The sequence below is a fragment of the Mustela nivalis genome (genome assembly GCF_964662115.1).
Source record: "Mustela nivalis genome assembly, chromosome: 6".
Lineage (NCBI taxonomy): Eukaryota > Metazoa > Chordata > Mammalia > Carnivora > Mustelidae > Mustela > Mustela nivalis.
In genome coordinates, this window is record NC_139025.1 from 92,811,338 (window position 1) to 92,827,388 (window position 16,051).

A 16,051-nucleotide genomic window follows, 5' to 3' on the forward strand; every position below is an offset into this window, starting at 1 on the left:
GGAGGGCATGTGTTGTCATGAGCCCTGGCTGTTATATGCAAATAATGAATTGTTGAACACTACATCAAAGATTAATGATGTACTATATACTGGCTAATTGAACATAATAATAAAAAAAAGAAAAAAACCAGACAGATATAGAAGGCATCCAAGATAGAGTAAAAAAAAATAAATAAGTGAACAGGGTTTAGTGTGTTTCTACTTATACTATAAGTTCCTACAAATTGAACAAGCCTACATTTATGTTTATGTTTTAAGGGATAACTTTGTCTTTCAAATAACAAAAGGTACTTACTGTTCTTCAATTTTTCTGAATCCCACTTCACCCTCGTTATTAGTCCGCTCAGACTGCCATAACAAAATACCATAGATTGGTGGCTTAAACAACAGGAATTTATTTTCTCACTGTTTTGGAGGCTTACAAAGTCTGAGATTAAGGTGCTTGCTGATTCAGTTACTCACAAGAGCTCTCTTTGGTCCATGTGGACTGCACGTGCGGACAGCCACCTTCTCATTGCATCCTCCTGTCAGTAGAGTGAGATAGTGAGCACTCCTGTCTCTTCTTTAAGACAGTAATCCTATTAAGCAAGCACCACCTTCATGACCTCATCTAACCCTAATTATCTCCCAAGGCCTGAGCTCCAAATGTTATCATACTTGGGGTTAGGGCTTCAACGTTTATGATTTGGAGGAACACAATCAGTCCACAACAATCTTCCTTCCAAAAAAATCAGGCCATAAAGCAATGCTTATACCTGAACCAAGAGAGACTTTTAAATATTAGCACATAGGGGGCACCTGGGTGGCTCAGTCAGTTGGACGTCTTACTCTTGGTTTCTGCTCAGGTCATGATCTCAGTGTCTTGAGATGGAGCCCAGTGCTCAGTGTTGTCTGCTTGTCTCTCTCCCCTCTCCCTCTGCTCCTCCCCTGCCCCACTCGCTTGCTTGCTCATGCTCTCTCTCTGGAATAAATAAAATCTTTTTAAAAAATTAGCACACAGGAAAAGTTACCATAAAAGACCTGAATTGGTCATTCAGACACCTGATGTGGAGATAGTTTAGCTCACTTCCAAGATAGCTGAAATTAATCATCAGAATGAATCCAGAGTAACCAAGCTTGAAGAAACATGCTAGGCCATCAGCAATGTATCATTATGACTCATGCCATGGTTGTCATTCTTATCCTTTAATAAGATCTGTGGGAATGGCAGTCCTCCCAGTTTCCTAAGCAAGTGCTTGAGGGATGTGCTATAATGGGAACTTGTTAAAATGGGAATTGCACAACAGCTCTCCTGAAATGAAAAAAAGGTAATTGCTAAGGGAAGAATGGTATTACTAACCAACGTTTTCTTCCAGCGCTGTCTAGTTCATGTCACTGCTGACAGGGGCATTTCATGATACTGCAGAGCCGTAAACCAGAAATTAAAAAAAAAAAAAAAAAAAAGTAATCCGCATAGAAATGATGCAGAAACCCAGCAATAAGTAGGGAGGTAATATTACCAAAAAAAAAAAAAAAAATCCCAAACTTGTTTTTTCACAGAAGGGGTTTTAAATTTCAAACAGACAAAACGGAGGGGAAATGTTTCCTCTCATTAAGACTCTTACTGACAAAAAATAAATTGCTTCTTGAATAAAGTAGTGTAAGGTGGTCCTTTGCAGAAGGCTGTAATAATACTAGAGTCAAATAACACAAATAACTGGGGATTTGCAATGGAAACCCATTTTATGGAAGCTGCCATAAATCTTAGGACCCTTTAGAACATACTGGAGGAACTGGTTGGACCATGGAGGAGAACTGAACAGAACTATTATAGAGACATTATTAAATGGCATAGGCCAAAATATTAAGATACTATGTATAGAAGCTTTTTTTTCTCACCCCCTTTAGAGAGATCCATTCTTGCAAATCTGGCTGTTTGAATAGGAAGTTTCTTTTTTTAGGGCACCTGGCTGGCTGGCTCAGTCAGAAGAGCATATGACTTTCAATCTCTGGTTAGAGAGTTTGAGCCCTATGTTGGGCATGGAACCTACTTAAATATTTTTTAAAATAAATAAATAAATAAAAAGAAAATTTCCTTTTTCAAGTTTTAATCCAAATGCAACTGCTCAGAAAATGGCACGAGGTATAGAAATAGTCAGATTCTTAGCCCCCTAAAGTGGTGGTGGGGGGTGAGATTCAAAAACAAATACAAAAAGTGTGTAGATGGCCCAAATATAAGTCCGATGAGGCAACTCACATGACCTATGGAACCCTGGTGTGCCTTCTCAGTTTCTTTAATTAAAATCATATTTGCTCAAAGACACAAAGGGGAGTTTGACATTTATTTTTACAAGTTGAGTATTTCCATTACTGTGTAATTCAAATTTAGTCCAGTGGGAGGTATGCCAGGAGGCTGCCTAAACTGATGATTATTTGCTTAGATTACTTTGTGTAAGTTCAAACCTTTTAAAGCAGCAAAATGCTCTGGGTTGGTGGTTCTTAGTTCTTGCTGCACAGTAGATGCCCATGTTCTAACCTGAGCGAATGAATTAGAATTCCCAGGTATCATTCAGTATTTTTAAAGAGCTTGCAAGGTGATTCTCCTGTGAATCCAGAACAGAGAACCATTATCCTTTGAGGTTTGGAAACATATCATGTTATATTACTAACGTTTATACTTCTTCTAAATCCAAAAGTGGTACTTGTACAATGCAGAGAATTAGGAAATATATGGTCAAGCACAATTCAAAAATTATCTGAAATCCCATTACTCCTTTATGTGTTTATAATTTTTTCTAGAAATATATATGAAAGAATAATGTGCAAAATGTTTTTAAAAATATATTTTAGAAATAGAAGCTAACTTTAGAAGTCACTTAGTAGAAGTCTCTCATTTTCTAGATGAAGAAATTAAGGCCGAGTTCCTAACTCACAGTGATACAGTTAGTCCATTTGGAGTCAGGATTACAATCTAGGTTTCCCTTGATTTTTCTTGCAAAACATAATTTATAAAAACAACAACAACAACAAAACAGACCTTGAATCCTTGAGGTTTTTTTTTTAAAGATTTTATTTATTTGACAGAGATCACAAGTAGGCAGAGGCAGGCAGAGAAAGGGGGAAGCAGGCTCCCTGCTGAGCAGAGAGCCCGATGTGGGGTTGATCAGGACCCTGAGATCATGATCTGAGCTGAAGGCAGACGCTTAACCCACTGAGCCACCCAGGAGACTCTGAATCTTCGACTTTAACTTTTAAACTTGAAACTCCATTTTTATAAAGGCTCTACTATTTCTTATATTCTAATAATCTTAGAGAAAAAAAAAAAACAAGAAGAGCTTTTCAAGAAGTACCTTCATCTTGGGTGCCTGGCTGGCTCAGATGGTTAAGCGTCTGCCTTCCGCTCAGGTCATGATCCCAGGGTCCTGGGAAAGAGTGCCACATCAGGCTCTCTGCTCAGCGGGGAGCTTGCTTCCTGCTCTCTCTCTGTCTGCCTATGTGAGATCTCTGTCAAATAAATAAATAAAATCTTAAAAAAAAAAAAAGTAGTAACTTCATCTTTCTGAAAAATTCTAGCCATGCTTAAAGGAAGTTGCCTTCATTGTATTCTATGGAACACTGACTCCATAGGAAGTTAACAGATGTGATAGGGGGGGAAAGGGTGGGGGGAGCTTCTCATTTAGGTGAATGGGAAGCAGAATTAAAGGAGATTCTTTACTGAATCATTTATCAGGTTTTAATGTTCTCTCACTGAGAATCTCTGTGGTGTGTGTGCAGAACAGCATCTGTAATTTTTCTTAGATGTGTTTGACCTTGGAATCCTTCTTCAGCTCAGTTCCAATATTCACCTCAGTCTTCATGCTCTTTGGAACATGTTTTAGCAAACAACACTATGAGGGTTCCTAGGATAAAGGAATAAATGACACGTACTGACCTGAGGCCAAAGCAACCTTGATTTGGGTTATAGTTGAAACATTTTTATAGTACATGGGGGAGTACTTTTAAAGGGAAGGAATACATGATTTGAATGACTGACAATGTTTTTAAAAGTGTTCCTTTATAATTTACTTAAGAAGCAGAACAGCTTGAATATAAAAAAATCGCACAAAAACCATTAATTGGATATAACATATAGTATTCTAAAATGTATTCCCTTCTAATTTTTTTCACATAAATGTAATTACAGTATATTGATTTCTGCATCGTATTTACTTTCAATTAATTTACTCACATTCACTAAACATTCAATACATTATGTTCTAGGCAGTGGAATCAAATATAATTAACATGTATACTAACATCAAGGAATTTAGGACAGAGTGCAGTAAGAGGAGGTAGATACGTGCTCAGAGGATGTCAACAAACACAAACGCAGTGTGATAAGTGCTATTACGCAGATTTCACTGGGACAAAGAAGATTGGCCGGTAGGGTCAAGACCCTTGTGAAATCTGAAATCAGTCTCAAAGTTTCATCAGAGACAACAGATAAAAGCAGAAAAGTAGAATGAAACAGGAAAGCAATCTACAATTTCCGTCTTTCTATGATCAGATAAATAAACATTTTAGAATGTACTGGAAGGGGAAAAGCCTTTTCCATTACTGCCTTATTCAAACAGTCTCTATGAACACAAATCCTTTTAAAGACAGAAAAAAAAAGTGGGGGTGGAAGCTTCAGCATCTCCAGTTCACCATCACTTTTAAGGGTCCAAACTCATTAACTGGCCCTTTACAACCTTACCTCCCAACCACACTCTCACAGCACTCCTCTTCCCTCACTCCCACACAATCATATCAAATAACTTGGAGCCAAAGGAATTAGGGTTTGAAAATACAGTACCATTTTCAAACCGCCAATTTAAAAATATTATAAAGCTGGTGAAATGCAAATAGGTGCGATTTTGCTAGCAGGCATTTAAAAATTCCTTTGAAATGTGCATAGTCTTTGATCCAGCAATTGCACTTCTAGTAATTTAACTTAAGGAAATAAGCAAAGATATAGTGTTTATAAACACTTTATAAAAGGCGGGAAAAAACGGGAAACAAATATTCAATAACAGGTTATATATTATTATATAGGTACACAACTCAATACGAAATCCAATCACCAGTGCGCCTTTGAAAAAAAAAAAAAAGATTTTATTTATTTATTTATTTATTTGAGAGAGAGTGAAAGAGAGTGCGTGAGCAACAGAAGACCAACAGGAGATGGGAGGGGGGAGGGCAGGCAAAGAGGGAGAAGCAGACTCCCCACTGAGCAGGAAGCCCTGCAGAGGGCTCCATCCAGAACCCTGAGATCAAGACCTGAAGGGAAAGGAAGGCTTAACCAACTGAGCCACCCAGGCGCCCCACTAGTGTGAATTTTTTAATTAAAAAAAAAAAAAAAAAAAAAAAAAGGGCCGCCTGGGTGGCTCAGTTGGTTGAGCAGCTGCCTTCGGCTCAGGTCATGATCCCAGCGTCCTGGGATCGAGTCCCACATCGGGCTACTTGCTCGGCAGGGAGCCTGCTTCTCCCTCTGCCTCTGTCTGCCTGTGCTCGCTCTCTCCCTCTCTCTCTCTGGTAAATAAATAAAATCTTAAAAAAAAAAAAAAAAGATCATGCATACGTGGCGGGCACTTCCTTACCTCACAAGCCTCGAAAATAGATAATCTAACTCTTGAAGAGGTTGAAGCGTTAAATATTTAACGTGTCCAAAGTCACACAATCGAGTAAAAAAGCTAGGATTCAAAAGGAGCCCATTTGATTCTCAAACTCATGAGCCTTCCCACCTCCACACTGCTTCCTAGCTTTGGGGCAGAATGGGCGTGGAACTATTTACCTCGCAGGGTTCCTGTGACTTAAATAATAAACACAAATCTCTTGGGACATGGCAGACATTCAGTACTCGGAAGCTACTAAATTACTTGCTCAAGATCACACAAAACCCATGGTGAAACCAGGTTGAAAGATTTGAATCAGGTTCGGGGGAGCGCGAAGGCAACTCAAGAAGGCGTCCTTGGGGGCGCCTGGGTGGCTCAGTGGGTTAAAGCCTCTGCCTTCAGCTCAGGTCATGATCTCAGGGTCCTGGGATCGAGCCCCACGTTGGGCTCTCTGCTCAGCAGGGAGCCTTCCTCCTCCTCTCTCTTTCTGCCTGCCTCTCTGCCTACTTGTGATCTCTGTCAAATAAATAAATAAAATAGTAAAAAAAAAAAAAAAAAAAAAAAAAGGTGTCTTTGGCTTCAATTCCTAACCCAGAGTGAGTATGGACTTTCCCACTGTCCCGCAAGCGCACCTCAGAGATCGGGGAACACACAACAGAAATCCTCACAGAAAAGACGAAGGTAAGTATGGTCAGATTCTCCACCCAGCTTCTCCCGCTCCAAGTACTTTCTAGTCCCTCCTCCGCCCGCCAATTTCCGGGATGGAAGTGACGTCTATGCTGCGCGCCGGAAGCGGGCTTGCAGAGTGAGACCAAGAAATAGCGGGTGTCAGTGGACTTGGGCCTGGGACCCGCTTTAGAGTAAGGAGTTTCAAAGCTTTGGTAGAAGGCCGTTGCCATGACGGCCCAGGGGAGCCTAGTGGCCAATCGAGGTCGGCGCTTCAAGTGGGCCATTGAGCTGAGCGGGCCTGGAGGAGGCAGCAGGTGAGGAGCCCTTTACCCCAGAACTGCCGCAGAGGAGTAAAACCCGACCCCTCAAGTACAACTCTCTGAAAATGATGGGTGGCACAAAGACGGCTCCCGGGGAGCCAGCGGCTTCTCCGTGGAGGTTTTTGTTGTTCCAAAGATGCTTATTTCATTACTCCCAATAGACAAAGGTCTGACGAACCCACGAGAGGGCTTTCTCTAATCTGGGCAGGTGTATCTGAGGGTCTTTATGCCTATGATTAGAACAGGAATGTGGGATATGAAGTGTGGGAGCCTGCAGCTTTAGTTTCTTGGTTTGGTTCTTTAGGAGCCGAAGTGACCGGGGCGGTGGCCAGGGAGACTCGCTGTACCCTGTGGGTTACTTGGACAAGCAAGTGCCTGATACCAGCGTGCAAGAGACAGACCGGATCCTGGTGGAGAAGGTACAGAGGTATAGATATCACAATAGTTTTTAGGCCAGTCCTTACCTACGCATCCACCCTCCTCTCCCAGGCAGCATGTGGATCCTACTGTGGGACTCTTGCCCCTAATATTGGTAAACTGCTTGAGATTAATTTACAGTAGTAAAAGTGCTTAATAGTTGGAAAAATAAAAGATGTTTGAACATAGAAGGAAGTGGATTGAAGATTATCTATTGGTGCCAGTGCCTAACAGTTGAAGTCATCTTTTTTTTTTTTCTTTTCTTTTCTTTTCTTTCTTTCTTTTTTTTTTTTTTTTTTTTTAAAGATTTGTTTATTAACCATCTGAGCCACCCAGGAGTCCCTGACGTCATCCTTTTACTCTAGTTCCCTTACCAGTGTGTCAGGATATTCTTTTGGCTTTATCTTCAAAACAGACTAAAATTTTTGCTGCTTATCACTACTTCTTATCTTACCTATCCTTCTAGTCTGACACTAGTCCTCTCTTACCACTTTCCCCTTTGTTCTTTATTCCACTCTAGTCAGAATGGTCTTCTTGCTGCTCCTTGAAAATAGTAGGCAGGCTTCCATCTCATACTTTTTGTACACGTTCTTTCCCTCTTCCAGGAATACTCTTCCCCCAGATATCTGTGTGACTTGCTCTCTTATCTCCCTTAGGTCTCCCAAATATTACCTTCTTAGAGAAGCCTACTCATGGCACTCTTATCCTGTTTTCCTACTTATCCTTTCCTACTTACTGCATTTCTCCATGTCATTCATACATATGATATAGTTATTACCTTATACTTGTAAGGTCCAAGAAAGCAGATTTTGTCTCCCAAGTGCCCAGTATAGTGCCTGGCACTTTCTTTCCTCTTAGCCTTAATATTGTTAAATACTAAGTGATCTTCATTTCATGAAATGCAGTGATTTTTACATAAAAATGACAGCTGGTATCAGTTCTTTTCTTGAACAGTTTTATCATTTTTCCTCATGGTACTTGTAATATGAACAATAACATGAAAGTATGATTAAAATGGCCTGGTGTTGAAGGTAGGTTATTATACTTACTTTAGAACAGTTCTGCTTTATGGCGGGGTGATCTTTAAATTCCCAGATAAATGATCTTTTATATAAGTGACACACCAGGGAACTGCTTACAAATATTTTTTCTTTTAACATGAATAAGCTGAAATGGATAGTGATATATTCTTCTAATATTGCTAGATTTACTTTGTTACTCTTCTGTTTAGTAGGATTTTTGCATTTAGATTCAGGAGTGGTATCGATCTATAAACTACACTCATAATGTCCTTGTCAGGTCCTTGTCAGGTATTTATGGGGCCCCATGTAATGAGTTGTAGAATGTTCATTTTTTATATAAGACGGGGTTTATCTTTTCTTTAAATGTTCAGAATTTGCCAAGAGAAACCATCTGGACTTAATTACAGATTCAGTTTCTTAAACAGTTTTATGACTATTTAAATACTCAATTCACTATGCCATTAAGTATTTCTTTTAGGAATTTATCCATTTCCCCAAATTTATAATATGATCACTCTAAGATTTTATTTATTTGAGAGAGAGAGATGATGATGAGCAGGGGGAGGGGCAGAGGGAGAAGGAGGCACCCTGCTGAACATGGAACCTAAGGTGGGACTGGATCCCAGGACCCTGGGATCATGATTTGAGCCAAAGGCGGAAGCTTTTAACCCACTGAACCACCCAGGTGCTCATATGATCACTTTAATACACTGCAAGAACTATAGAATTTTCCCTCTTTTATTCCCAGTGTTGCACAATTCTCTTCTTTTTCCTTCATCCGGTTCACCAGTATTGATGTTATTAATCTTTAAAAGAAGACACTTTTAGCCTTGTTGATTTAAAGAAAAATTAACTTCTTTTCTCATTTTTTCTTTTCATTTCCTTGTATTTAATTTGTTCCTTTTTCTAACTTGAAATAGATGCTGAGAATGACATGGATGGAGCTAAAGGGTATAAAGCTAAGTAAATTAAGTCAGTCAGAGAAAGACAAATACCATATGATTCCATTCATATATGAAATTTAAGAAACAAATGAGCAAAGAGGGAAGAAAAAGAGAGAGAGGGCCAAACCAAGAAACAGACTGTTAACTATAGAGAACAAACTGATGGTTACCAGAGGGGAGGTGGGTGGGAGGATGGGTGAAAGAGGTGATGATTAAGGAGGGCACTTGTGATGAGCATTAAGCATTGTATGGAAGTGTTGAGTCATTATATTGTACACATGAAACTAATATTACACTGTATGTTAACTGGAACTTTAAACTTACAAAAATTGCAAAAAGGAAGAAATAGACACTTTTAGTCTTCTAAATATGTATTTATTATAAAATTTTCAGTGCTCTGTGTCCCACAAATGTTAATATGTGGCTTTTTGTTGGCAGTTAACAGTATTTCTGGTTTCCATTGAAATTTATTCTTTTATTTATGGATTATTTAGAATACATTTGTTAATTCCAATGTTTAGGGAATTTTCAGTTTTCTTTTTACTGATTTTAGCTTAATTGCATAAGAAAAGAACATGCTTTGTATAATTTGGGTTCTTTGAGTTGACACTTTCTTCAAGGGTCAGCAAGTGGCCAGCTTTTGTAAATGTCCCGTGTGTGTTTGAAAAGAATGTGAGGGGCGCCTGGGTGGCTCAGTGGATTAAGCCGCTGCCTTCGGCTCAGGTCATGATCTCAGGGTCCTGGGATCGAGTCCCGCATCGGGCTCTCTGCTCAGCAGGGAGCCTGCTTCCTCCTCTCTCTCTCTGCCTGCCTCTCTGTCTACTTGTGATTTCTCTCTGTCAAATAAATAAATAAAATCTTTAAAAAAAAAAAAAGAAAAGAATGTGAATTCTCCAAATGTATTGTTCTGTATATGTCAGTTAAGTTTGTTAATAATGTCATTTAGATCTTAATATCTTGATTTGTCAGCTTTTTTTTTTAAAGATTTTATTTATTTATTTGACAGAGAGATCACAAGTAGGCAAAGAGGCAGGCAAAGAGTGAGGGGGAAGCAGGCTCCCCGCTGAGGCTCCCCCTGAGATCATGACCTGAGGTAGAGGCAGAGGCTTAACCCACTGAGCCACCCAGGTGTCCCTCAGCTTGTTCTTTTATTGATTGAGGTGTGCTAATTTCCCACCCTATGGATTTAACTATTTCAGTTTTAGATGGGGAAAGGAGAGATGCAGAAGCATAAGAACAAAAGTAGGGAAGATTTTTGGTTTTGTTTTTGTTTTTTAGCTAGATCATGGGGAAAAAATGGCTTCTGAAAAACCAATAGGAAAAAATATAACAAATGGTGAGGATGCCTTATTTTTAAACCTAAGGTTTATTTTATTTTTAAACCTTAAGCCAAGAACAGGCTTCCTGTGACAACATGGAAGAAGGGCAGACAGAGGTGGTGGAACTGCGGAGTCAGCTCAGTCAAGAGCACAGAATTGGGAATTGTGTTCATTTGACTTTAACATCAGTAAATGTGGGACTGAACAATCAGAGAAAGACAATTATCTTATGATCACTCTGATATGAGGAATTTGAGAGGCGGGGGGGACTGATGGGGGACAGGGAAGGAAAAAATGAAACAAGACAGAATTGGGAGGGAGACAAACCATAAGAGACTCTTAATCTCACGAAACAAACCTTGGATTGTTTGGGGGATGGGGGTTAGGGATAGGGTGACTGGGTTATGGACACTGGGGAGGGTATGTGTTATGGTGAGTGCTGTGAAATGTGTAAGCCTGATGATTCACAGATGTGTACCCCTGGGGCAAATAATACATTATATGTTAATAAAAATTTTTTTTTAATGTGGGACTGAAGATAGAGATCATAGGTTAAAATTGTGTTTTGTTTTAGCGCTGCTGGGATATTGCCTTGGGTCCCCTCAAGCAGATTCCCATGAACCTCTTCATCATGTACATGGCAGGCAATACTATCTCCATCTTCCCTACTATGATGGTGTGTATGATGGCTTGGCGGCCCATTCAGGCACTTATGGCCATTTCAGCCAGTAAGTATTCTTGATACAACAACCCTTTCTTAAATTTTAAGAATTAAAGACAATTTTTAGTGAAATCCATGAAAATCTTTCATATTGCTTTTGGCTAGTTGCCAGGAGGGAGGGTTTGCAGGGTGGTGATGGTAGAGGTGGTGGCATGGTGGAGGGACATGGAGCTTATCATGGCTTTTTGTTCACTATTTGCTATCTTACTTTGGATCTCTATTAGTTTAATTTTAATCTCTATTATTTTAACATATATCCTATTAAAAAAAAGTTGTTTTGGTTTTGAAACTTTTTATTACCCAACAGCTTTCAAGATGCTAGAAAGTTCAAGCCAGAAGTTTCTTCAGGGTTTGGTGTATCTCATTGGAAACCTCATGGGTTTGGCATTGGCTGTTTATAAGTGCCAGTCAATGGGACTGTTGCCTACACATGCATCAGACTGGTTAGCCTTCATTGAGCCCCCTGAGGTAAGGCAAAGAAGAAGTTAAATTTTGGGCAGTTGTAATGTAAATAGCAGACCCGTCTGATTATGGGAGGTTTGAGTTGGTACTAGAGCTTATTTCGTAAGAAATAAGATCCCTTGGGAGTTTGAAAGTTGTTAATTTTTTAAGGATAAGGCTAAATAGAGCCTGTGATTAAATGAAGTACTTGGTTCCATAAGTTAGTTCAACACCAATTCACCAATCACCTGTTTACCTTTTCTATTTTCAGAGGATGGAGTTCAGCGGTGGAGGACTGCTTCTGTGAAGAGGAGAAGGAAGCCCCTGGTGCCTGTGTATCGGGATTTCATTTACAACCTTCTTTTTGTGCCCCGTGGCTCCTTCTCAGCATACTAACTCTTAACGTTATCACTCATGGTGAAAGGAGCCCAAAGCTCTCTTTACTCCATGGTAAGGAGATGAATCCCAGAAAGAATGTATGTATCACTCCAAACACAAAGAAACTGTACCACAACCCTTGACTGAAAATAATGTAGAAAACTTTATTTATGTTTCCAGTACAGAGCAAAACAACAAAACTATAACTATGTAAACAAAAGAATGGTTGCTGCTAAATCAAGAACCACAGCAGCATCTCCTTTCAATAAATTAAATGGTTGAGAACAATGCTTAAAAAAAAAGTTGCACAGGTTTCCTTTAAATCTATTTTCCTTAATATTTCACTTCTATTTAACACAAGCTGGGACACAGAAATTCTGTTGGAGACACTTGTGGAAGATGTGAGAAACTAATGCTGGATTCAGATTATACATGATGAAAAGAAAAACAAACCAGACAAAAAGAGCACATAAATATGCTTACAGTGTAATTGCTACTTTAATATCCACAATAAGGGGTTTTTAAACACAGTTAGGGGGAGTGAGGATTGGTGGGCTAGTTAGGGCCACAGAATCTGAGGCAAAGGAAGATACAAGGTAATGAACTTTCCCCTGCCAAGAGGAACCGGGCACCTGTTGAGCAGATGCTGCAATTCAGACTTCAGCTTTTAAGATAGCTTCAGAAAGCAGAGAGCCAGCAACTGGAGGATGGATAGCTATAACCTGCCCTGGTAAATTTTAGCTAAGACTTAAAAGCTGGATCTTATTCAAAAGGCAGGAAGAGGTCTTTCTTTTCTCTTCCTTCTTGAAACAAAAGCCCCTTCCCCTAAGGTGCATTCTCTCTTATCAAGTTTTCAGTATTGCTTTATTTGCAGTGATTAGAAGAGATAAGACACTTTGCAGACAAACAACATCAGCAACACATGAACATGAAATGCTCTAGACAGAGAGGAGTTTAAATCTGGCCTAATAACCATTTTCCTATGTAATGGTGATTTTTGTTTTAGGGGCTGAAGTAGTGGCTGTACTAATAGCCACTAACTTTAAAAGATTCTTAGAGAGCTCCAACCACAAAAAGCTCTTCTAAAACTAACCTTGTTTTCTGCTCATGTTTTTTCTATCTGGAAAAAAAAAAAGTACTTATCAACCACTTTGGCCAGAGGATGTGTGTAAATGTAGAGGAATTCCTGGGCAGGCTTACCTTTAAAGCATGGGGGCTTCAATATCTTGGATCCTAGAGAACCTGTTCCACTACTGTGGACTCAGCCAAGCTATAGAGTATTACAGTGGAAACTGTAAACAACGCTTCTACCTTCTGCAGGAAGGAGCAGGAAAAAATACTTAAAAGATTGTGTTTGCTTTGCTACCCCGACTGAGTCTTGAGGTTGAAGAAAGAGCAAAGGGAACAAAATACTCAATTTCTTAAGCCATACTGAAGAGTTTTCTCTGTCCATTAGAGTCAAATGAATAATCTGCTGGTACCTAGGTTTGCTTGCTCCATATTCTATTGGGTGATCAAAAAAGAGTGGCACTATTTACCATTAATAAAAGTGATTCAAAAGCAGTCTCATGAATACAGGCAAAATAGTTTTTCTAAATACTTATCCTATAACAGGAACATTTCACACATATTTGCAATTACCACTCAAGGTAGTTTCCCTATGCTTGAAAGCTAGGTGTTTTATGACCGGTAAATTAAAATGACCAATAAATGTTTTATGAAGAGCAAATAAAAAGCTAAGCTTGTACAAGTGCTTCCTTGACACAGCTTTCTGAAAACAACTGGAATAGAAGAGGACTGTTGGATTGGATCATCTTAGTTCAGAGCCAAGTTCCTACAGTCACAATGAAGATGAAATCTAGAAAAGAAAAACGCTCATACTCTGGGCGTTTAGGTAAGTTGAGTGCCTCAAGTCTTTGCTATGGCTTTGGAAATGAGTCCATAGGTTTCTGAGTTAAAAGTAAGTTTCTTGAACCAGGTCAATGCCAATCATATGCCACTTTAGTGAAGCAGGTAGGGAGAGTAGCAGCAGCTCAATCTTTGGCACTATGGAAGGAGTATGGCTCTAGAACTTTGAATTCCATTGCTGGGTTCCCCTTTAAAAGACAGTCAAAAGTCCAAAGCTTTTAGAGAAGGATTTTAGCCAGTCTTCCTAGTTTATTCCTATGATTTTGGACCTGTGTCTATTAACCTGGAGGGCATAAAAGAAAGGAGAGGAGAAACTACTGGTCAATGTGTATCATCATCTAGATTTTTTAGATAACAGTTTGTATGTTTTGACCATGTCCCACAGGTAACTACAGATTGTTTCAGCAGATCTTAATTTGGAGTTTCCTTAACTTAGCCATTTGAAAAGAACCTGAAAGAAATTCTTTTACCTTTAAAAAAACATCTTCCAGGATAACAATGCCTGTATTACCATCTTAACCATAGAATGGGTTTTGAGAACCAGATGACATATAAACCGACACAGTATGTATACTTAAACCTGATATTCTGGGGGAATCTTGTTTTGGAGGAAGAAGCAGAAGCTGTAGCCATGTTTGAGTTTTTGTATAGTACCCTAAAATAAAAAGAGTCCTGGAGAGCAGTGGATACATTAAAGAAAATCAGCTAAAAAAGGTTTTCATCTTGGGCACAGGTTATCTCCACAAGGATGTTAGGTCCCCACATACTTGGTCATGAATTCTTTCATATGATGAAGCTGTATCTCTGGCTGTTACCCCCATGGTATCATCACTGAACCATGACTTCTGACATTCCCCCTCCATGTGGGACATGTACTTTACTTTTTGTCTTCTTGAATTTCTAGCACCCCTTTTGCCAATTCATTTTAATGGTTTAGCTTGTTAATTCTAATTTGCCTTCAACTAGTACAGACATGGCTTTTAGGACTTGACCAGTGTTCTGATATTGAGGAAGTATCTGCTTCTTCTGTAAGGACAGCAGATCATATGACAGCGAAGAGCAAAACTATGTGTACTTCTTTGCACAAGTACTTGAGGCTCAGCTTGTCAAGAGTTCAGTGTGATGTGTACAGAACCCGGACCTCTACTTGATGGGAGCAGTAGTAAAGAGCTGGCACTTCCATTGGAGAATGGAAGCCTTTTAGGAAAGGTGAGGCCAAGCAGAGTCTTCAGGAATAGATTATGAATAAATGGTAATCACTTCACTGCCACCACCTCGGACCAGGAGAACTCGCTCTAGTCCCTCGGTGAGCACTTCCAGGAACTCCATGTCTTCCGAATCGGTCAAGGAGACAAACAGGTGGGAGAAGATCACACTTTATAACCTGACATTATGATAATCAGGGTTCATCTGACTCAAAACTGCAAAATTAACATGCTTGTTTTAACAATTTTAACAACTCAAGATTTGGAGATGTCTGAACTCTGGTTCAATTTAACACTGTGACATAACCTAGGGATCTAACTCCTTTACGTATATAATCTAAGACCTTCATTTGTTAGACTTTTTTCTAAAAGTTATTTTACACATGGGGAAACATATGTATTTGTACCACATTAAAATAAGCCAAAAAAGAGGAAAAAGCCACAAAAGGACAGCTTATAAGGGTGCTAGAGAGAACCCAAGTAATTTCTAAGTGAAGCAGCTCAAATCAGATTTTTCTGCCAGTGCTTTTTTTTTTTTTTCTTAATCTCTCTTTCTTAAAGGTAGTGATGGGAATGGGCCAGTCTATACCATTGCATTTCTGAAGGGGTCCCATTAAAAAAAATCCTGCGATCAGGGTATGAGGAAAAACCCTTATCTTTTTTCCCCCTCAGAGGAGATTTAACTGAAACTGCTTCTCTCCTAACTACATCCATAAGTAAGGGGCTTTGAAAAATGGATGGAGCCTGAAAAGAAGAAAGGACGTGGGTATTGTATCTCTAGGATTGTTTCAGAAAGGGTTCTATAGGGGCGCCTGGGTGGCTCAGTGGGTTAAGCCACTGCCTTCAGCTCAGGTCATGATCCCAGGGTCCTGGGATCGAGCCCTGCATCGGGCTCTCTGCTCAGCAGGGAGCCTGCTTCCTCCTCTCTCTCTGCCTGCCTCTCTGCCTGCTTGTGATCTCTGTCAAATAAATAAATAAAATCTTTAAAAAAAAAAAAGAAAAAGAAAGGGTTCTATACTGTGAATATCAGAAGTCATTTTGTAAGTTTACCACCTAAAAACTCTCTTTAGGGTTCAGAGAGAATATATATACCCA

At 39.4% G+C, this 16,051-nt stretch overlaps 2 protein-coding genes and 1 long non-coding RNA gene across 11 annotated transcripts in view; 1 reads left to right on the forward strand and 2 right to left on the reverse strand.

Moving 5' to 3' along the window:
* Positions 1-371: 371 nt before the first annotated feature.
* Positions 372-6,365, reverse strand: LOC309867811. 5 transcript variants are annotated; one of them, XR_014313324.1, is made up of 5 exons: positions 6,245-6,345; positions 3,330-3,483; positions 2,443-2,582; positions 1,042-1,291; positions 372-524 (listed from the first exon to the last, which is right to left on the reverse strand). It is a non-coding gene; the product is annotated as an uncharacterized lncRNA (long non-coding RNA). The 5 variants fall into 5 exon arrangements; XR_014313325.1 differs by having other exon boundaries at positions 1,011-1,291; XR_014313326.1 differs by lacking the exon at positions 1,042-1,291 and adding an exon at positions 1,340-1,399.
* A 5-nt stretch (positions 6,366-6,370) lies between these two features.
* Positions 6,371-12,145, forward strand: EMC4 (ER membrane protein complex subunit 4). The gene is made up of 5 exons (XM_082736851.1): positions 6,371-6,595; positions 6,906-7,020; positions 10,878-11,031; positions 11,332-11,492; positions 11,737-12,145. The coding sequence occupies exons 1-5, from the start codon at positions 6,510-6,512 to the stop codon at positions 11,770-11,772; spliced, it is 552 nt and encodes a 183-aa protein (XP_082592977.1). The 5' UTR covers positions 6,371-6,509; the 3' UTR covers positions 11,773-12,145.
* The window catches only part of SLC12A6 (solute carrier family 12 member 6), a 93,354-nt gene continuing 89,285 nt past the window's right edge, over positions 11,983-16,051 (reverse strand). For all 5 annotated transcript variants that reach the window (XR_014313309.1, XM_082736739.1, XM_082736740.1 and 2 more), the window contains one exon: positions 11,983-15,082. Coding sequence is in view for 4 of the 5 variants with exons in the window: in XM_082736739.1 (XP_082592865.1) it covers positions 14,991-15,082 (92 nt within the window). In the remaining variant the exon portion in view is untranslated. The remainder of the gene's footprint in view (positions 15,083-16,051) is intronic.